The following is a 23565-nucleotide window of genomic DNA, read 5'->3' on the forward strand; positions in this document are numbered from 1 at the left end:
TGATGGAAGTATCTATGATGTAATGGGCTGTAAAGCATTGAACTCTCTCCTTGCATTGCATGTAGCAAAGTCCTCAAGATAAAGGGTTCTCAATCAATATCAACTCCAACCAGGAGATTGGGCTTTGCATGAAGAGATTTACTGTATCCAATGCTGAGTGCAGAAGAATGGACTCCCTCAATTAGATCTGACAGCCACACCATCAAACACCAAGGTAATAAATCTATAGGGACACCAGAACCAAGGAATAGATACTCCATCTCCAACTAGGAAATGTATTCCCTCCTTTCCATCTCATCACCCACACTCTGCAAAAGAACAGAAGTTCTAGCACCACTTCCATATTGACCACACTGCCCGTAGCTTGCAGGGGGCTGGGTGAAGGTTTCTGGGACTGCTCTGGTCTCTTCCACCTCAGTCAGTTCTGCTTCACCAGGGGTCGTACCTGCATCCAAATCCAAAAGCACAATCTTTGAGGGCATGGAGACCGAGCAGTCATTACTAGAAGTAAAACGACTGACAATAATTGAGATAATTGTTAAAACTAGAAAGCAATTTTTTTCCTCTATTTACCGTAGGATTTGGAAGACCTTAATTCTCTGGTCCAAAACTAAATTATTTCATTTGGATTCTACCACCATTGCACAGACTCTGGGCTTCCTTCAGAATGGATTGTATATAAGTTTTGCCCTCATCATCTTGATAGTTGAGGTGTCATTTAGACATCATGAAGGATTTTGTGACACTTTTTGATCCAGTATTAGAAGCTCAAATGTCTGATCCCCATGACCTTTAAGATGTCCCTCTCATGCGCCCTACATTTAAATAGATCCCAGTGGTAACCGCATCTTCCCCGCCAGCAGCAGAGCTCCATGATCTCTGATGTCCAGATACTTTTCTAAAACTCTATACAGACATGGTGGTGTTGCTAACTTATCCTACATTATTTTTTTACCCAAAAGGCAGCTTCCGTTTCTCATATCAATCTGGAATTTATATTTCCTTTACTGTATCTGCAACCAACAATCGAGAAATACGATTCAATACCTTGGATGTTCTCAAGGTAATTTCTCTGCATCTTTCCAGAACAAAAAAAATTAGGAAAAAACCATCAACTGTTTTGTTTTTCCTGCAGGACTGTGCCAAGGAGACTCCTGCAGGATAGATGAAGGATGGCGTTGTGCAGAGGTGCCATAAGGAATAAAGGCGCATTGTACAGGAGCAGTGGTGACCTCCTGGTCGTGCAGGCCTCAATGGGCAGTTTATGGGTGGTCATCTCTTCCTACCTTTACCAGACATTATCTCCTGGATCCCAGATCTTTTGCGGATGCTCAGTCTGACTGGAGAGCCAGACAGAGAAACAGTAGTAGTTTAGTTTAACAGTACTACAGTGCCAAAGTGATTCGTATTGCTGCCTCATACTGATGGGGTCATGGGTTCAATTCACGATCATGGTCCTATCTGTGTGGTGTTTGTATGTTTTCTCCTTGGGTTTCTGTAAGCTCCAATGGGTATACCCTGTACAGCACAGCATAAAATGTTGGTACTATATAAATAATACATTTTATTTTTTAGTAATTGTTTTGGTGATGAAATTTGTAAGCCAGATGTTATAGGTTTGGGGGTATATGCAATTGCGGTCGAATTCCCGAAAATGTCGAAAAACTGGACTTTTTCACCCCAAAAAAATAAAATAAAAAATCGACAATGCAATACAGTACTTGTCGTCAAAAAAAATAAGAATTTACTTACCGATAATTCTATTTCTCATAGTCCGTAGTGGATGCTGGGAACTCCGTAAGGACCATGGGGAATAGCGGCTCCGCAGGAGACTGGGCACAAAAGTAAAGCTTTAGGACTACCTGGTGTGCACTGGCTCCTCCCCATATGACCCTCCTCGAAGCCTCAGTTAGGATACTGTGCCCGGACGAGCGTACACAATAAGGAAGGATTTATGAATCCCGGGTAAGACTCATACCAGCCACACCGATCACACCGTACAATCTGTGATCTGAATCCAGTTAACAGCATGATAACAGAGGAGCCTCTGGAAAGATGGCTCACAACCACAATAACCCGATTTTTGTAACAATAACTATGTACAAGTATTGCAGACAATCCGCACTTGGGATGGGCGCCCAGCATCCACTACGGACTATGAGAAATAGAATTATCGGTAAGTAAATTCTTATTTTCTCTGACGTCCTAGTGGATGCTGGGAACTCCGTAAGGACCATGGGGATTATACCAAAGCTCCCAAATGGGCGGGAGAGTGCGGATGACTCTGCAGCACCGAATGAGAGAACTCCAGGTCCTCCTCAGCCAGGGTATCAAATTTGTAGAATTTAGCAAACGTGTTTGCCCCTGACCAAGTAGCTGCTCGGCAAAGTTGTAAAGCCGAGACCCCTCGGGCAGCCGCCCAAGATGAGCCCCTTTCCGTGTGGAATGGGCTTTTACAGATTTTGGCTGTGGCAGGCCTGCCACAGAATGTGCAAGCTGAATTGTACTACAAATCCAACGAGCAATAGTCTGCTTAGAAGCAGGAGCACCCAGCTTGTTGGGTGCATACAGGATAAACAGCGAGTCAGATTTTCTGACTCCAGCCGTCCTGGAAACATATTTTCAGGGCCCTGACTACGTCCAGCAACTTGGAGTCCTCCAAGTCCCTAGTAGCCGCAGGTACCACAATAGGCTGGTTCACGTGAAACGCTGAAAACACCATAGGGAGAAATTGAGGATGAGTCCTCAATTCCGCCCTGTCTGGAAGATCAGATAAGGGCCTTTACAGGATAAAGCCCCCAATTCTGACATGCGCCTGGCCGAGGCCAGGGCCAACAACATGACCACTTTCCATGTGAGATATTTTAACTCCACAGACTCAAGTGGTTCAAACCAATGTGACTTTAGGAACCCCAAAACTACATTGAGATCCCAAGGTGCCACTGGAGGCACAAAAGGAGGCTGTATATGCAGTACCCCTTTTACAAAACGTCTGAACTTCAGGAACTGAAGTTAGTTCTTTCTGGAAGAAAATTGACAGGGCCGAAATTTGAACCTTAATGGACCCCAATTTTAGGCACATAGACACTCCTGTTTACAGGAAATGCAGGAATCGACCTAGTTGAAAATTCCTCCATCGGGGCCTTACTGGCCTCGCACCCCGCAACATATTTTCGCCAAATGCGGTGATAATGCTTTGCGGTTACATCCTTCCTGGCTTGATCAGGGTAGGGATGACTTCATCCGGAATGCCTTTTTCCTTCAGGATCCGGCATTCAACCGCCCTGCCGTTAAACGCAGCCGCGGTAAGTCTCGGAATAGACAGGGTCCTTGCTGGAGCAGGTCCCTTCTCAGAGGTAGAGGCCACGGGTCCTCCGTGAGCATCTCTTGAAGTTCCGGGTACCAAGTCCTTCTTGGCCAATCCGGAGCCACGAGTATAGTTCTTACTCCCCTCCGTCTTATAATTCTCAGTACTTTTGGTATGAGAGGAAGAGGAGGGAACACATACACTGACTGGTACACCCACGGTGTTACCAGAGCGTCCACAGCTATTGCCTGAGGGTCCCTTGACCTGGCGCAATACCTGTCCAATTTTTTGTTTAGGCGGGACGCCATCATGTCCACCTTTGGTTTTTCCCAATGGTTTACAATCATGTGGAAGACTTCTGGGTGAAGTCCCCACTCTCCCGGGTGGAGGCCGTGCCTGCTGAGGAAGTCTGCTTCCCAGTTGTCCACTCCCGGAATGAATACTGCTGACAGTGCTATCCCATGATTTTCCGCCCAGCGAAGAATCCTTGCAGCTTCTGCCATTGACTGCTTCTTGTGCCACCCTGTCTGTTTACATGGGTGACTGCCGTGATGTTGTCCGACTGGATCAACACCGGCTGACCTTGAAGCAGAGGTCTTGCTAAGCTGAGAGCATTGTAAATGGCCCTTAGCTCCAGGATATTTATGTGAAATGATGTCTCCAGGCTTGACCATAAGCCCTGGAAATTTTTTCCCTGTGTGACTGCTCCCCAGCCTCGCAGGCTGGCATCCGTGGTCACCAGGACCCAGTCCTGAATGCCGACTCTGCGGCCCTCTAGAAGATGAGCACTCTGCAACCACCACAGGAGGGACACCCTTGTCCTTGGTGACTGGGTTATCCGCTGATGCATCTTAAGATGCGACCCGGACCATTTGTCCAGCAGGTCCCACTGGAAAGTTCTTGCGTGGAATCTGCCGAATGGCTTTGCTTCGTAGGAAGCTACCATTTTTCCCAGAACCCTTGTGCATTGATGCACTGAGACTTGGCTCGGTTTTAGGATGTTCCTGACTAGCTCGGATAACTCCCTGGCTCTCTCCTCCGGGAGAAACACCTTTTTCTGAACTGTGTCCAGAATCATCCCTAGGAACAGAAGACGAGTCGTCGGAACCAGCTGCGATTTTGGAATATTGAGAATCCAATCGTGCTGTCGCAACACTACCTGAGATAGTGCTACACCGACCTCCAACTGTTCCCAGGATCTTACCCTTATCAGGAGATCGTCCAAGTAAGGGATAACTAAAACTCCCTTCCTTCGAAGGAGTATCATCATTTCGGCCATTACCTTGGTAAAGACCCGGGGTGCCGTGGACCATCCAAACGGCAGCGTCTGAAACGGATAGTGACAGTTCTGTACCACAAACCTGAGGTACCCTTGGTGAGAAGGGTAAATTTGGACATGAAGGTAAGCATCCTTGATGTCCAGAGACACCATGTAGTCCCCTTCTCTTGAATTTGAACCTCTGTATGTAAGTGTTCAAAGATTTTAGATTTAAAATCGGTCTCACCGAGCCGTCCGGCTTCGGTACCACAACAGTGTGGAGTAATACCCCTTTCCCTGTTGCAGGAGGGGTACCTTAATTATCACCTGCTGGGAATACAGCTTGTGAATGGCTTCCAACACTGCCTCCCTGTCTGCTTGTAAAGCCCCAGCGTCATGCTGAGGGCTTGGCAGAGGCGGGAGAGGGCTTCTGTTCCTGGGAACTGGCTGATTTCTGCAGCCGTTTCCCTCTCCCTCTGTCACGGGGCAGAAATGAGGAACCTTTTGCCCACGTGCCCTTATGGGAACGAAAGGACTGCGCCTGATAATACGGCGTCTTCTTATGTTGAGAGGCGACCTGGGGTAAAAACGTGGATTTCCCAGCTGTTGCCGTGGCCACCAGGTCTGAAAGACCGACCCCAAATAACTCCTCCCCTTTATAAGGCAATACTTCCATATGCCATTTGGAATCCACATCACCTGACCACTGTCGTGTCCATAACCCTCTTCTGGCAGAAATGGACAGCGCACTTACTCTTGATGCCAGTCGGCAAATATCCCGCTGTGCATCACCCATATATAGAAATGCATCTTTTAAATGCTCTACTCTAGGGTATCAATATTTTCAGTCAGGGAATCCGACCACGCCAACCCAGCACTGCACATCCAGGCTGAGGCGATTGCTGGTCGCAGTATAACACCAGTATGTGTGTAAATACATTTTAGGATACCCTCCTGCTTTCTATCAGCAGGATCCTTAAGGGCGGCCATCTCAGGAGAGGGTAGAGCCCTTGTTTTGACAAGCGTGTGAGCGCTTTATCCCCCCTAGGGGGTGTTTCCCAACGCACCCTAACCTCTGGCGGGAAAGGATATATGCCAATAACTTTTTAGAAATTATCATTTTTTTTATCGGGGGAAACCCACGCTTCATCACACACCTCATTTAATTTCTCAGATTCAGGAAAAATAAGATTTTACTTACCGATAAATCTATTTCTCGTAGTCCGTAGTGGATGCTGGGACTCCGTAAGGACCATGGGGAATAGCGGCTCCGCAGGAGACAGGGCACAAAATAAAAGCTTGAGATATCAGGTGGTGTGCACTGGCTCCTCCCCCTATGACCCTCCTCCAAGCCAGTTAGGATACTGTGCCCGGACGAGCGTACATAATAAGGAAGGATATTGAATCCCGGGTAAGACTCATACCAGCCACACCAATCACACCGTACAACTCGTGATCTGAACCCAGTTAACAGTATGATAAATTTAAAGGAGCCTCTGAAAGGATGGCTCAACAATAATAACCCGAATTTTTTGTAACAATAACTATATACAAGTATTGCAGACAATCCGCACTAGGGATGGGCGCCCAGCATCCACTACGGACTACGAGAAATAGATTTATCGGTAAGTAAAATCTTATTTTCTCTAACGTCCTAAGTGGATGCTGGGACTCTGTAAGGACCATGGGGATTATACCAAAGCTCCCAAACGGGCGGGAGAGTGCGGATGACTCTGCAGCACCGAATGAGAGAACTCCAGGTCCTCCTTAGCCAGGGTATCAAATTTGTAGAATTTAGCAAACGTGTTTGCCCCTGACCAAGTAGCTGCTCGGCAAAGTTGTAAAGCCGAGACCCCTCGGGCAGCCGCCCAAGATGAGCCCACTTTCCTTGTGGAATGGGCTTTTACTGATTTTGGCTGTGGCAATCCTGCCACGGAATGTGCAAGCTGAATTGTACTACAAATCCAACAAACAATCGTCTGCTTTGAAGCAGGAGCACCCAGCTTGTTGGGTGCATACAGGATAAACAGCGAGTCAGTTTTCCTGACTCCAGCCGTCCTGGAAACATATATTTTCAAGGCCCTGACAACGTCCAGCAACTTAGAGTCCTCTAAGTCCCTAGTAGCCGCAGGTACCACAATAGGTTGGTTCATGTGAAATGCAGAAACCACCTTAGGTAGAAATTGAGGACGAGTCCTCAATTCCGCCCTGTCAGAATGAAAATTTAGGTAAGGGCTTTTACATGATAAAGCCGCCAATTCTGACACACGCCTAGCTGAAGCCAAGGCCAACAGCATCGACACCTTCCACGTGAGATATTTTAAATCTACCGTAGACAATGGTTCAAACCAGTGTGATTTTAGAAATCTCAACACAACATTGAGATCCCAAGGTGCCACTGGAGGCACAAAAGGAGGCTGTATGTGCAGCACCCCTTTCACAAATGTCTGAACTTCAGGTACTGAAGCCAGTTCTTTCTGGAAGAATATCGACAGGGCCGAAATTTGAACCTTAATGGACCCTAATTTTAGGCCCATAGACAGTCCTGTTTGCAGGAAATGCAAGAAACGACCCAGTTGAAATTCCTGTGTAGGGGCCTTCTTGGCCTCACACCACGCAACATATTTACGCCAAATGCGGTGATAATGTTTTGCGGTTACTTCCTTTCTGGCTTTTACCAGAGTAGGGATGACTTCTTCTGGAATGCCCTTGTCCTTCAGGATCCGGCGTTCAACCGCCATGCCGTCAAACGCAGCCGCGGTAAGTCTTGGAACAGACAAGGCCCCTGCAGTAGCAGGTCCTGTCTTAGAGGTAGAGGCCACGGTTCGTCCGTGAGCATCTCTTGAAGTTCCGGGTACCAAGACCTTCTTGGCCAATCCGGAACCACGAGTATAGTTCTTACTCCTCTCCTTCTTATGATTCTCAATACTTTCGGTATGAGGGGCAGAGGAGGGAATACATACACTGACTGGTACACCCACGGCGTTACCAGAGCGTCCACTGCTATTGCCTGAGGGTCCCTTGACCTGGCGCAATATCTGTCCAGTTTTTTGTTTAGACGTGACGCCATCATGTCCACCTTTGGTCTTTCCCAACGGTTTACAATTTGGTGGAAGACTTCTGGGTGAAGTCCCCACTCTCCCGGGTGAAGGTCGTGTCTGCTGAGGAAGTCTGCTTCCCAGTTGTCCACTCCCGGAATGAACACTGCTGACAGTGCTATCACATGATTTTCCGCCCAGCGAAGAATCCTTGCAGTTTCTGCCATTGCCCTCCTGCTTCTCGTGCCGCCCTGTCTGTTTATGTGGGCGACTGACGTGATGTTGTCCGACTGGATCAACACCGCCTGACCCTGAAGCAGAGGTTTTGCTTGAATTAAGGCATTGTAAATGGCCCTTTTCTAGAATGTTTATATGAAGAGATGTTTCCATGCTTGACCACAAGCCCTGGAAATTCCTTCCCTGTGTGACTGCTCCCCAGCCTCTCAGGCTGGCATCCGTGGTTACCAGGATCCAATCCTGAATGCCAAATCTGCGGCCCTCTAGTAGATGAGCCCTCTGAAGCCACCACAGGAGAGACACCCTTGTCCTTGGCGACAGGGTAATCCGTTGATGCATCTGAAGATGCGATCCGCACCATTTTCCCAGTAGATCCCACTGAAAAGTTCTTGCATGGAATCTTCCGAATGGAATCGCTTCGTAAGAAGCCACCATTTTTCCCAGGACCCTTGTGCACTGATGCACTGAGACCTGTCCTGGTTTTAGGAGGTTCCTGACTAGCTCGGATAACTCCCTGGCCTTCTCCTCCGGGAGAAACACCTTCTTCTGGACTGTGTCCAGAATCATTCCTAAGAACAGTAGACGTGTCGTTGGAATCAGCTGCGATTTTGGAATATTTAGAATCCATCCGTGCTGACTTGGCACTACCTGAGATAGTGCCACTCCGACTTCTAACTGTTCCTTGGTTCTTGCCCTTATCAGGAGATCGTCCAAGTAAGGGATAATTAAGATGCCTTTTCTTCGTAGAAGAATCATCATTTCGGCCATTACCTTGGTAAAGACCCGAGGCGCCGTGGACAATCCAAACGGCAGCGTCTGAAACTGATAATGACAGTTTTGTACTACAAACCTGAGGTACCCTTGGTGAGAAGGATATATTGGGACGTGGAGATAAGCATCCTTGATGTCCAGCGACACCATATAGTCCCCCTCTTCCAGGTTCGCTATCACCGCTCTGAGTGACTCCATCTTGAATTTGAACCTTTTTATGTAAGTGTTCAAAGATTTTAGATTTAATATTGGTCTCACCGAGCCGTCCGGCTTCGGTACCACAAATAGTGTGGAATAATACCCCTTCCCCTGTTGTAAGAGGGGTACCTTGATTATCACCTGCTGGGAGTACAGCTTGTGAATGGCTTCCAGAACTGCCTCCCTGTCGGAGGGAGACTTTGGTAAAGCAGACTTCAGGAACCGATGAGGAGGAAACGCCTCGAATTCCAGTTTGTACCCCTGTGATACTACCTGTAGAATCCAGGGATCCACTTGCGAGTGAGCCCACTGCGCGTTGAAATTCTTGAGACGGGCCCCCACCGTGTCTGAGTCTGCTTGTAAAGCCCCAGCGTCATGCTGAAGACTTGGCAGAAGCAGGGGAGGGCTTCTGCTCCTGGGAAGCGGCTGCATGGTGCTGCCTTTTTCCTCTTCCTCTGCCCTTGGGCAGAAAAGAGTGACCTTTTGCTCGCTTGTACTTATGGGAACGAAAGGACTGAGTTTGAAAAGACTGTGTCTTTTTCTGTTGATGTGAAGTAACCTGGGGTAAAAAGGTGGATTTTCCAGCCGTTGCCGTGGCCACCAGGTCTGTTAGACCAGCCCCAAATAACTCCTCCCCCTTATACGGCAATACTTCCATGTGCCGTTTGGAATCTGCGTCCCCTGACCACTGTCTGGTCCATAATGCTCTTCTGGCAGAGATGGACATTGCGCTTACTCTTGATGCCAGGGTACAAATATCCCTCTGCGCATCACGCATATATAGCAATGCATCCTTTAAATGTTCTATAGTTAACAGAATATTGTCCCTATCCAGGGTATCAATATTCTCAGTCAGGGAATCCGCCCATGCGACTCCAGCACTGCACATCCAGGCTGATGCGATTGCTGGTCGCAGTATAACACCAGTATGTGTGTATATACTTTTCAGGATATTTTCCAGCCTCCTATCAGCTGGTTCTTTGAGGGTGGCCGTATCAGGGGACGGTAACGCTACTTGTTTAGATAAACGTGTGAGCGCCTTATCTACCCTAGGGGGTGTTTCCCACCGTGCCCTAACCTCTGGCGGGAAAGGGTATAGTGCTAATAACTTATTAGAAATTAGCGGTTTTTTATCGGGGGAAACCCACGCTTTATCACACACCTCATTTATTTCCTCAGACTCAGGAAAAACTATTGGCAGTTTTTTCACACCCCACATAATACCCGCCTTTGAGGTATTTGTAGTGTCAGAAAGGTTCAATGCCTCTTTCATTGCCGTGATCATGTAACGTGTGGCCCTACTGGACATTACGTTTGTCTCGTCACCGTCGACACTAGATTCAGTATCTGTATCTGGATCCGTGTCGACCCACTGAGGTAGCGGCCGTTTTAGGGCCCCTGAGGGTGTCTGAGACGCCTGAACAGGCACTAATTGATTTGCCGGCTTTCTCATGTCGTCAACAGTTTTTTGTAAATTGCTGACATTATCACTTAATTGCTTAAACACAATCATCCAGTCAGGTGTCGACTCCCTAGGGGGTGACATCACTAACACAGGCAACTGCTCCGCCTCCACCTCATTTTCCTCCTCATACATGTCGACACACGCGTACCGACACACAGCACACACACCGGGAATGCTCTGATAGAGGACAGGACCCTACTTAGCCCTTTGGAGAGACAGAGGGAGAGTCTGCCAGCACACACCCAGCGCTATATATATATATAGGGATAACCTTATATAAGTGTTAATCCCTTATAGCTGCTGTTAATCTAATCTAGTTATTTGCTGCCAAAATGCCCCCCCTTCTCTTTTTTACCCTGAATCAGATGCAGTACTGCAGGGGAGAATCAGGGAGCCGTCCTTCCAGCGGAGCTGTGAGGGAATAATGGCGCCAGTGTGCTGAGGAGATAGACCCCGCCCCTTCACGACGTCCTTAACTCCCGCTTTTTTGTGTAAAATGGCAGGGGAAAAAATACATCCATATAGCCCTGGAGCTATATGTGATGTATTCCTTTTGCCAGCTAAGGTATATGTGTGTTATATTGCGTCTCAGGGCGCTCCCCCCCAGCGCCCTGCACCCTCAGTGACCGGAGTGTGAAGTGTGCTGAGAACAATGGCGCACAGCTGCGGTGCTGTGCGCTACCTTAGTCTTGAAGACAGGATGTCTTCTGCCGCCGCTTTCACCGGACCTTCGTCTCTTCTGGCTCTGTAAGGGGGACGGCGGCGCGGCTCCGGTGACCCATCCAGGCTGAACCTGTGATCGTCCCTCTGGAGCTAACGTCCAGTAGCCTAAGAAGCCCAATCCACTCTGCACTCAGGTGAGTTCGCTTCTTCTCCCCTTAGTCCCACGATGCAGTGAGCCTGTTGCCAGCAGGACTCACTGAAAATAAAAAAACCTAACTAAACTTTTATTCTAAGCAGCTCTGGAGAGCTACCTAGTTTGCACCCTTCTCGGCCGGGCACAAAAATCTAACTGGCTTGGAGGAGGGTCATAGGGGGAGGAGCCAGTGCACACCACCTGATATCTCAAGCTTTTATTTTGTGCCCTGTCTCCTGCGGAGCCGCTATTCCCCATGGTCCTTACGGAGTCCCAGCATCCACTTAGGACGTTAGAGAAACTACAGGTAGTTTTTCCTCACTGAACATAATACCCCTATTGGTGGTACTCGTATTATCAGAAATGTGTAAAACATTTTCCATTGCCTCAATCATGTAACGTGTGGCCCTACTGGAAGTCATATTTGTCTCTTCACCGTCGACACTGGAGTCAGTATCCATGTCGGCGTCTGTATTTGCCATCTGAGGTAACGGGCGCTTTAGAGCCCCTGACGGCCTATGAGACGTCTGGACAGGCACAAGCTGAGTAGCCGGCTGTCTCATGTCAATCACTGTCTTTTGTAAAGAGCTGACACTGTCATGTAATTCCTTCCAGCAGTTCATCCACTCAGGTGTCGACCCCCTAGGGGGTGACATCCCTATTACAGGCAATTTGCTCCGCCTCCACATCATTTTCCTCCTCATACATGTCGACACAAACGTACCGACACACAGCACACACACAGGGAATGCTCTGATAGAGGACAGGACCCCACTAGCCCTTTGGGGAGACAGAGGGAGAGTTTGCCAGCACACACCAGAGCGCTATATATATATACAGGGATAACCTTATATAAGTGTTTTTCCCCTTATAGCTGCTGTATTGTTTATACTGCGCCTAATTAGTGCCCCCCTCTCTTTTTTAACCCTTTCTGTAGTGTAGTGACTGCAGGGGAGAGCCAGGGAGCTTCCCTCCAACGGAGTTGTGAGGGAAAATGGCGCCAGTGTGCTGAGGAGATAGGCTCCGCCCCTTTCTCGGCGGCCTTTTCTCCCGTTTTTCAGTGTAATCTGGCAGGGGTTAAAATTCATCCATATAGCCCTGGGGGCTATATGTGATGTATTTTCGCCAGCCAAGGTGTTTTTATTGCTGCTCAGGGCGCCCCCCCCAGCGCCCTGCACCCTCAGTGACCGAAGTGTGAAGTGTGCTGAGGAGCAATGGCGCACAGCTGCAGTGCTGTGCGCTACCTTGGTGAAGACAGGATGTCTTCTGCCGCCGATTTTCCGGACCTCTTCTTGCTTCTGGCTCTGTAAGGGGGCCGGCGGCGCGGCTCTGGGACCGGACTCCATGGCTGGGCCTGTGTTCGATCCCTCTGGAGCTAATGGTGTCCAGTAGCCTAAGAAGCCCAATCCACTCTGCACGCAGGTGAGTTCGCTTCTTCTCCCCTTAGTCCCTCGATGCAGTGAGCCTGTTGCCAGCAGGTCTCACTGAAAATAAAAAACCTAAAACTAAACTTTTCACTAAGCAGCTCAGGAGAGCCCCTAGTGTGCACCCTTCTCGTTCGGGCACAAAAATCTAACTGAGGCTTGGAGGAGGGTCATAGGGGGAGGAGCCAGTGCACACCAGGTAGTCCTAAAGCTTTACTTTTGTGCCCAGTCTCCTGCGGAGCCGCTATTCCCCATGGTCCTTACGGAGTTCCCAGCATCCACTAGGACGTCAGAGAAAAAGGACTTTTCAAATTCGACTTTTTGAAATTCGACATTTGACAAATTCGACATTTCTGCAATGGTACAAATGTGGCTTTTCGACAAAAGTATATTCAATTGAAGAATGTAAATTCGACAACAGTGCTTTTCGACAGTAAATTCGTCATTTTCAATCCGCCTCACTTTGCTGGCGGAATGTAATAAAAAAATTTAAAAACATTTTTTTTGTGTTTTTTTTTTATTGCTAATAGCATATCTATTTATATTAGAAGGGATTAGGTACTTGATTTGTCTATTTAGGAGGCACAAGTATTTTTTTTTTTTATGGAATGGGTTAAAAACCTGAAAAAAAAATGCGTGGGGTCCCCCCTCCTAAGCATAACCAGCCTCGGGCTCTTTGAGCCGGTCCTGGTTGTAAAAAAATAAGAATTTACTCACCGGTAATTCTATTTCTCATAGTCCGTAGTGGATGCTGGGGACTCCGTAAGGACCATGGGGATTAGCGGCTCCGCAGGAGACTGGGCACAACTATAAAGAAAGCTTTTAGACTACTGGTGTGCACTGGCTCCTCCCACTAAGACCCTCCTCCAGACCTCAGTTAGGATACTGTGCCCGGAAGAGCTGACACAATTAGGAAGGATTTTGAATTCCGGGTAAGACTCATACCAGCCACACCAATCACACCGTATAACTCGTGATACAATACCCAGTTAACAGCATGATAACAACTGAGCCTCTCAGATAGCTCAACAATAACCCTTTAGTTAAGCAATAACTATACACAAGTATTGCAGACAATCCGCACTTGGGATGGGCGCCCAGCATCCACTACGGACTATGAGAAATAGAATTACCGGTGAGTAAATTCTTATTTTCTCTAACGTCCTAAGTGGATGCTGGGGACTCCGTAAGGACCATGGGGATTATACCAAAGCTCCCAAACGGGCGGGAGAGTGCGGATGACTCTGCAGCACCGAATGAGAGAACTCCAGGTCCTCCTCAGCCAGGGTATCAAATTTGTAGAATTTTGCAAACGTGTTTGCCCCTGACCAAGTTGCAGCTCGGCAAAGTTGAAGAGCCGAGACCCCTCGGGCAGCCGCCCAAGAAGAGCCCACTTTCCTTGTGGAATGGGCTTTCACTGACTTAGGATGCGGCAGTCCAGCCGCAGAATGTGCAAGCTGAATCGTACTACAGATCCAGCGAGCAATAGTCTGCTTAGAAGCAGGTGCACCCAACTTGTTGGGCGCATACAGGATAAAGAGCGAGTCAGTCTTCCTGACTGCAGCTGTCCTGGAAACATAGATTTTCAGGGACCTGACTACATCCAACAACTTGGAAGCCTCCAAGTCATTTGTAGCCGCAGGCACCACGATAGGTTAGTTCAGATGAAAAGCTGATACCACTTTGGGGAGAAACTGGGGACGAGTCCTCAATTCTGCCCTATCCATATGGAAAATCAGATAAGGGCTTTTACATGACAAAGCCGCCAATTCTGAAACACGCCTGGCCGAAGCCAAGGCCAACAACATGACCACTTTCCACGTGAGATATTTCAAATCCACGGTTTTCAGTGGCTCAAACCAATGTGACTTTAGGAAATCCAACACCACGTTGAGATCCCAAGGTGCCACTGGAGGCACAAAAGGGGGCTGAATATGCAGCACTCCCTTAACAAAAGTCTGAACTTCAGGTAGTGAAGCCAATTCTCTCTGGAAGAAAATCGATAGAGCCGAAATCTGGACCTTAATGGAACCCAATTTAAGGCCCATGGTCACCCCTGACTGTAGGAAGTGCAGGAATCGGCCCAGCTGAAATTCTTCCGTTGGAGCCTTCCTGGCCTCACACCACGCAACATATTTTCGCCATATGCGGTGATAATGGTTTGCGGTTACTTCTTTCCTAGCTTTTATCAGCGTAGGAATGACTTCCTCCGGAATGCCCTTTTCCTTCAGGATCCGGTGTTCAACCGCCATGCCGTCAAACGCAGCCGCGGTAAGTCTTGGAACAGACAGGGCCCCTGCTGCAGCAGGTCCTGTCTGAGTGGTAGAGGCCATGGGTCCTCTGATATCATTTCTTGAAGTTCCGGATACCACGCTCTTCTTGGCCAATCCGGAACAATGAGTATAGTTCTTACTCCTCTTCTCCTTATTATCCTCAGTACCTTTGGTATGAGAGGAAGAGGAGGGAACACATAAACCGATCGGTACACCCACGGTGTTACCAGAGCGTCCACAGCTATCGCCTGCGGGTCTCTCGACCTGGCGCAATATTTTTCTAGCTTTTTGTTTAGGCGGGACGCCATCATGTCCACCTGTGGTTTTTCCCACTGGTTTACAGTCATTTGAAAGACTTCTGGATGAAGTCCCCACTCTCCCGGGTGGAGGTCGTGCCTGCTGAGGAAGTCTGCTTCCCAGTTGTCCACTCCCGGAATGAACACTGCTGACAGTGCTAACACGTGATTTTCCGCCCATCGGAGAATCCTTGTGGCTTCTGCCATCGCCGTCCTGCTTCTCGTGCCGCCCTGTCGATTTACATGGGCGACCGCCGTGATGTTGTCTGACTGGATCAGTACCGGCTGGTTTTGAAGCAGGGGTTTTGCCTGACTTAGGGCATTGTAAATGGCCCTTAGTTCCAGAATATTTATGTGCAGGGAAGTCTCCTGACTTGACCATAGTCCTTGGAAGTTTCTTCCCTGTGTGACTGCTCCCCAGCCTCGAAGGCTGGCATCCGTGGTCACCAGGACCCAGTCCTGTATGCCGAATCTGCGGCCCTCCTGAAGATGAGCACTCTGCAGCCACCACAGCAGAGACACCCTTGTCCTCGGAGACAGGGTTATCAGACGATGCATCTGAAGATGCGATCCGGACCACTTGTCCAACAGGTCCCACTGAAAAGTTCTTGCATGAAACCTGCCGAATGGAATCGCTTCGTAGGAAGCTACCATTTTTCCCAGGATCCGCGTGCAATGATGCACCGACACCTGTTTTGGTTTTAGGAGGCCTCTGACTAGAGATGACAGCTCCTTGGCCTTTTCCTCCGGGAGTAACACTTTTCTCTGTTCTGTGTCCAGAACCATCCCAAGGAACTGCAGGCGTGTCGTAGGGACCAGCTGTGACTTTGGAATGTTTAGAATCCAGCCGTGCTGTTGTAGCACTTCCCGAGATAGTGCTACCCCTACCAACAACTGCTCTCTGGACCTCGCCTTTATCAGGAGATCGTCCAAGTACGGGATAATTAAAACTCCCTTCTTCGAAGGAGTATCATCATTTCCGCCATTACCTTGGTAAAGACCCTCGGAGCCGCGGAGAGACCGAACGGCAACGTCTGGAATTGGTAATGACAATCTTGTACCACAAACCTGAGGTACTCCTGGTGAGGATGGTAAATGGGGACATGTAGGTAAGCATCCTTGATGTCCAGTGATACCATGTAATCCCAATCGTCCAGGCTTGCAATAACCGCCCTGAGCGATTCCATCTTGAACTTGAATTTTTTTATATATGTGTTCAAGGATATCAAATTTAAAATGGGTCTCACCGAACCGTCCGGGTTCGGTACCACAAACATTGTGGAATAGTAACCCCTTCCTTGTTGAAGTAGGGGCACCTTTACTATCACTTGTTGTGAATACAGCTTTTTGAATAACACTGCCTCCCTGCCTGAGGGAGTGGTTGGCAAAGCAGATTTGAGGAAACGGCGGGGGGGATAAGTCTCGAATTCCAGTTTGTACCCCTGAGATACTACTTGAAGGATCCAGGGATCCACCCGTGAGCGAGCCCACTGATTGCTTAAATTTTTGAGACGGGCCCCCACCGTACCTGGCTCCGCCTGTGGAGCCCCAGCGTCATGCTGTGGACTTAGAGGAAGCGGGGGAGGACTTTTGCTCCTGGGAACTGGCTGTATGCTGCAGCTTTTTCCCTCTACCTCTGCCTCTCGGCAGAAAGGACGCGCCTTTAACCCGCTTGCCCCTATTGGGCCGAAAGGACTGTACCTGATAATACGGTGCTTTCTTTGGTTGTGAGGGAACATGGGGTAAAAATGTAGACTTCCCAGCTGTTGCTGTGGAAACGAGGTCCGAGAGACCATCCCCGAACAATTCCTCACCCTTATAAGGCAGAACTTCCATGTGTCGTTTGGAATCTGCATCACCTGTCCACTGCCGAGTCCATAACCCTCTCCTGGCAGAAATGGACATTGCACTAATTTTGGATGCCAGCCGGCAAATATCCCTCTGTGCATCCCTCATGTATAAAAGTGCGTCTTTTATATGCTCTACGTTTAGCAAAATAGTGTCCCTGTCTAGGGTATCTATATTTTCTGACAGGGAATCTGACCACGCAGCAGCAGCACTGCACATCCAGGCTGAAGCTATAGCCGGTCTCAGTATAACACCTGTGTGTGTATATATAGATTTCAGGATAGCCTCCTGTTTTCTATCAGCAGATTCCTTCAGGGCGGCCGTATCCGGAGACGGTAGTGCCACCTTCTTTGACAAGCGTGTGAGCGCTTTATCCACCCTAGGGGATGTTTCCCAGCGTGACCTATCCTCTGGCGGGAAAGGGTACGCCATTAGTAACCTCTTAGAAATTACCAGCTTTTTATCGGGGGAAGCCCACGCTTCTTCACACACTTCATTTAATTCTTCAGATGGAGGAAAAGCTACTGGTAGTTTTTTCTCTCCAAACATTATACCCTTTTTTGTGGTACCGGGGGTAACATCAGAAATGTGCAACACATTTTTCATTGCCTCAATCATGTAACGTGTGGCCCTACTGGAAGTTACATTAGTCTCATCGTCGTCGACACTGGAGTCAGTATCCGTGTCGACATCTGTGTCAACCATCTGAGGTAGCGGGCGTTTTAGAGCCCCTGATGGTTTTTGAGACGCCTGGGCAGGCACAGGCTGAGAAGCCGGCTGTCCCACATTTGGTATGTCGTCGAACCTTTTATGTAAGGAGTCGACACTATCACGTAATTCCTTCCACAGCACCATCCACTCAGGTGTCGACCCCGCAGGGGGTGACATCACATTTACAGGCATCTGCTCCGCCTCCACATAAGCCTCCTCATCAAACATGTCGACACAGCCGTACCGACACACCGCAAACACACAGGGAATGCTCTGACAGAGGACAGGACCCCACAAAGCCCTTTGGGGAGACAGAGAGAGAGTATGCCAGCACACACCAGAGCGCTATATAACACTGGGATCCCACTATCAATGAGTGTTTTCCCTATAGCTGCTTTTTTATATATATTATATATATATATATATATATATATTATATATATATATATATATATATATATTATATATATATATATATATTATATATATATATATATAATATCTATACTGCGCCTAAATTTAGTGCCCCCCCTCTCTTTTTTACCCTTCTGTAGTATTCAGACTGCAGGGGAGAGCCAGGGAGCTTCCTTCCAGCGGAACTGTGAGGGAAAAATGGCGCCAGTGTGCTGAGGGAGAAGCCCCGCCCCCTTTTCGGCGGACTTTCTCCCGCTTTTTCTGTAATACTGGCAGGGGTAATTTTACATCTATATAGCCTCTAGGACTATATATGATGTATATTTTGCCAGCCAAGGTGTTATTTATTGCCCTCAGGGCGCCCCCCCCCAGCGCCCTGCACCCATCAGTGACCGAAGTGTGAGGTGTACATGAGGAGCAATGGCGCACAGCTGCAGTGCTGTGCGGTACCTTGGTGAAGACCGAAGTCTTCTGCCGCCGATTTTCCGGACCTTCTTCGTGCTTCCGGCTCTGTAAGGGGGACGGCGGCGCGGCTCCGGGAACGAACACCAAGGTCGGGTCCTGCGGTCGATCCCTCTGGAGCTAATGGTGTCCAGTAGCCTAAGAAGCCCAAACTACCACCTGTTAGGTAGGTTCGCTTCTTCTCCCCTTAGTCCCTCGCTGCAGTGAGTCTGTTGCCAGCAGATCTCACTGAAAATAAAAAACCTAAATATACTTTCTTTCTAGGTGCTCAGGAGAGCCCCTAGTGTGCATCCAGCTCAGCCGGGCACAAGAATCTAACTGAGGTCTGGAGGAGGGTCTTAGTGGGAGGAGCCAGTGCACACCAGTAGTCTAAAGCTTTCTTTATAGTTGTGCCCAGTCTCCTGTGGAGCCGCTAATCCCCATGGTCCTTACGGAGTCCCCAGCATCCACTTAGGACGTTAGAGAAATACGGGGGGGGAAATGACAGGGGATCCCCCGTATTTTCAGAACCAGCACCGGGCTCTGCGTCCGGTGCTGGTGCCAAAAATACGGGGGACAAAAAGAGTAGGGGTCCCCCGTATTTTTTGTACCAGCACCGAGCTCCACTAGCTGGACAGATAATGCCACAGCCGGGGGACACTTTTATACCGCTCCCTGCGGCCGTGGCATTAAATACCCAACTAGTCACCCCTGGCCGGAGTACCCTGGAGGAGTGGGGACCCCTTCAATCAAGGGGTCCCCCCCCAGCCACCCAAGGGCCAGGGGTGAAGCCCGAGGCTGTCCCCCCCATCCAAGGGCTGCGGATGGGGGGCTGATAGCCTTGTTGAAAATTAAAGAATATTGTTTTTTGCAGCAGAACTACAAGTCCCAGCAAGCCTCCCCCGCAAGCTGGTACTTGGAGAACCACAAGTACCAGCATGCGGGGGTAAAACGGGCCCGCTGGTACCAGTAGTTCTACTGCAAAAAAAAAAAAAAACACAGGACACAGACACCGTGAAAGTAAAACTTTATTACATACATGCCGACACACACATACTTACCTATGTGGACACGCCGACTCTGGCCACGTCTCCATCTGTCGACGTCTGGGGTACCTGAAAATAAAATTTATATACTCCCCTAAATCCAGTGTCCTGGTCTTTTATTTGTAATCCACGTACTTGGCAAAAAAAGAAAACGCATTACCCGGACCACGCACTGAAAAGGGGTCCCATGTTTACACATGGGACCCCTTTCCCCAAATGCTGAGACCCCCTGTGACTCCTGTCACAGAGGGTCCCTTCAGGCAATCAGGGAGCGCCACGTCGTGGCACTCTCCTGATTCCCTGTGCGCGTCTGAGCTGGCAGACAGCGCATCGCACCTCCATTAGTTTCAATGGTGGGAACTTTGCGGTCAGTGGTGGGGTTACCCGCGGTCAGCCGCTGACCTCACCGCTGACCACAAAGTTCCCACCATTGACTATAATGGAGGGGCTGTGCGATGCGCGTCTGACAGCTCAGACGCGCATAGCCAATTAGGAAAGTGCCACGACGTGGCGCTCCCTGATTGGCTGAAGGGACCCTCTGTGACGGCAGTCACGGGGGGTCTCTGCATTCGGGGAAAGGGGTCCCATGTGTAAACATGGGACCCCTTTCAGTCCGTGTGGATCGGGTATGAGTTTTGTTTTTTTTAGCCAAGTACGTGGATTACAAATATCACTGGACACTGGATTTAGGGGAGTATAATTATCTTTTCTTTTCAGGCACCCCATGGATTCTACTTGGAGAAGTGGACCGAACATCGTGTCAACATAGGTAAGTATGTATGTGTCGGCATGTATGTAATAAAGTTGTACTTGTCAAGGTGTGCGTGTCCTGTTTTTATTTGGGTATTTTTTTTGCAGAAGAACTACAGGTACCAGCGGGCCCGTTTCCCCCCCGCATGCTGGTACTTGTGGTTCCCCAAGTACCAGCTTGCGGGGAGGCTTGCTGGGACTTGTAGTTCTTCTGCAAAAAATAATATTCGTTCATTTTTACACATGGCTATCAGCCCCCCATCCACAGCCCTTGGATGGGGGGGGGGGGGGGGGGGGGACAGCTCGGGCTTCACCCCTGGCCCTTGGGTGGCTGGGGGGGGGGTGGACACCCCCACTCCTCCAGGGTACCTCGGCCAGGGGTGACTAGTTGGGTATTTAATGCCACGGCCGCAGGGAGCGGTATAAAAGTGTCCCCCGGCTGTGGCATTATCTGTCCAGCTAGTGGAGCTCGGTGCTGGTACAAAAAATACGGGGGACCCGTACTCTTTTTGTCCCCCTTTTTTTTTGAACCAGGACCAGGCGCAGAGCCCAGTGCTGGTTGTTAAAATACGGGGGATCCCGTCATTTTCCCCCCCGTATTTTTGCAACCAGGACCGGCTTAAAGAGCCAGAGGCTGGTTATGCTTAGGAGGGGGGACCCCACGCAATTTTTTTTCGTGTTTTTTGTACCGTCTGAAAAGTCGAGTCAATTGGTCCGTTTTTCGACAGCGGGACTGTCGAATCCGTTTTTTATTGAATATGTCAAATTCCGGCACCCGCCGGCCGGAATTCGACGGTCGAATTTAAAAACGGGCGAAAAAGTGCAGCAATTCGCCCAGAATTGCATATACCCCTTGGACATTCTAAAAATTGATAATTTTACTATGACTTGCCACTGAATATAAAGCGCCAGGCTTGTTTTGTTTTTGTTTTTTTAAATGGGCAAATCCAACCTGGTTTGCCTTAAAAAAAAAAAAAAAAAAAACCACACACACACACACACACACACACACACACACACACACACACACACACACACACACACACACACACACACACACACCAAACCCCCACTTCAACAAAAAAACCCAAACAAATTAAAAAAAAAAAAAAAAACCACACACACACACACACACACACACACACACACACACACACACACACACACACACACACACACACACACACACACACACACACACACACACACACACACACACACACACACACACACACACACACCAAACCCCCACTTCAACAAAAAACCCCAAACAAATTAAAAAAAAAAAAAAAAAAGCCAAACTCACTTTTGGCAAGTTGAAAGCTATTGCGCTATGGATCCTTACCTTGGAGAAGTCATTGAATCCTTCTCTGCAGAACTGCTTATAATAATTAAAATTCTCCTGAGCTGTAGCCACCGCCAGGTAGGTGAGGAACCTGTCCGGACATTTCTCCACGCAAATCTGTCAAAGACACAGCAACATTTACAACTATTCAGTTATGTTTAAATGAGTAGGGATTAATGGTCACATCTTATAACATGCCAAGGTCAGTCACTGCAGCAGGGGCAGGTAGAGAGCATGTTGTGCAGCCTGCTTCAGCTACTATGTACAATATACTGACTGCTTTGCACATCATGTAGTCCATACTCTACTATCCCTCCAATGTACCCCTTCTTCCCAATCCCACCTACCCAGTATGTGCATCCACTTCTACCTAATGTTCTTTGTTCTGTAATTTCCCACAGAATGTTACACTTCTATGAATGGCCCATCCTGCCCACTGTACCCTGTGTAGTGCACCCTACATGGCTGCCTCACCTGGTACTTTCAGGGGCAGGATGAACAACCCGTTAAACTACTTATGCGGTGAGTATCCAATTTGTAACTGTTCATTTCATCTTTGTAGGTCTTATCTCCACACTGGCGGCATCGTCTGGTACTCTATTGTGTGGAATGGGCAATTCATGGTTCTGAGGAATCTCACCTAGTATTCTTATCTCTCCCAATATGTGTCATCAGTTCCAGGCATTGCCTATTCTGCATTTTGTCTAAATGGCTATCTCACCTATATCCTTTGTGAGTGTGATGAAAGATACTTGCAACTGATGACCCAAACTGGCTGCCACTCCTTTATATTATATTCATGGATTCTGTAATTCATGCAAATCCAAAGCTCTATATTTTGATACTAGAGATAAAAAGCCTTAAGTAGAAGTGACAAGTCACCAAAATACAAAGTTATGGTGTGTGTCCCCCTGTGTGCATGGTTTTCTACTTGTCATCAGACATGCACCAGCCTATACTTCCAGGAAAAAAATAAGATTTTACTTACCGATAAATCTATTTCTCGGAGTCCGTAGTGGATGCTGGGGTTCCTGAAAGGACCATGGGGAATAGCGGCTCCGCAGGAGACAGGGCACAAAAAGTAAAGCTTTTCCGATCAGGTGGTGTGCACTGGCTCCTCCCCCTATGACCCTCCTCCAGACTCCAGTTAGGTACTGTGCCCGGACGAGCGTACACAATAAGGGAGGATTTTGAATCCCGGGTAAGACTCATACCAGCCACACCAATCACACCGTACAACTTGTGATCTAAACCCAGTTAACAGTATGATAACAGCGGAGCCTCTGAAAGATGGCTTCCTTCAACAATAACCCGAATTAGTTAACAATAACTATGTACAACTTATGCAGATAATCCGCACTTGGGATGGGCGCCCAGCATCCACTACGGACTCCGAGAAATAGATTTATCGGTAAGTAAAATCTTATTTTCTCTATCGTCCTAGTGGATGCTGGGGTTCCTGAAAGGACCATGGGGATTATACCAAAGCTCCCAAACGGGCGGGAGAGTGCGGATGACTCTGCAGCACCGAATGAGAGAACTCCAGGTCCTCCTTAGCCAGAGTATCAAATTTGTAAAATTTTACAAACGTGTTCTCCCCTGACCACGTAGCTGCTCGGCAAAGTTGTAATGCCGAGACCCCTCGGGCAGCCGCCCAAGATGAGCCCACCTTCCTTGTGGAGTGGGCCTTTACAGATTTAGGCTGTGGCAAGCCTGCCACAGAATGTGCAAGTTGGATTGTGCTACAGATCCAACGAGCAATCGTCTGTTTAGACGCAGGAGCACCCATCTTGTTGGGTGCATACAATATAAACAACGAGTCAGATTTTCTGACTCCAGCTGTCCTTGCAATATATATTTTTAATGCTCTGACAACGTCCAGTAACT

The 23565-nt window shown here is 48.5% G+C and overlaps 1 protein-coding gene across 4 annotated transcripts in view; it reads right to left on the reverse strand.

Annotated features, from left to right (window-relative positions):
- SLC44A2 (solute carrier family 44 member 2 (CTL2 blood group)) overlaps positions 1 to 23565 on the reverse strand; it is a 144980-nt gene that overhangs the window by 19384 nt on the left and 102031 nt on the right. For all 4 annotated transcript variants that reach the window (XM_063931400.1, XM_063931401.1, XM_063931402.1 and 1 more), the window contains exon 6: positions 21679 to 21795. In XM_063931400.1, coding sequence (XP_063787470.1) covers positions 21679 to 21795 — 117 coding nt within the window. The remainder of the gene's footprint in view (positions 1 to 21678; positions 21796 to 23565) is intronic.

Source organism: Pseudophryne corroboree, chromosome 6 (assembly GCF_028390025.1).
Source record: "Pseudophryne corroboree isolate aPseCor3 chromosome 6, aPseCor3.hap2, whole genome shotgun sequence".
In the NCBI taxonomy this organism is placed as follows: Eukaryota; Metazoa; Chordata; class Amphibia; order Anura; family Myobatrachidae; genus Pseudophryne; species Pseudophryne corroboree.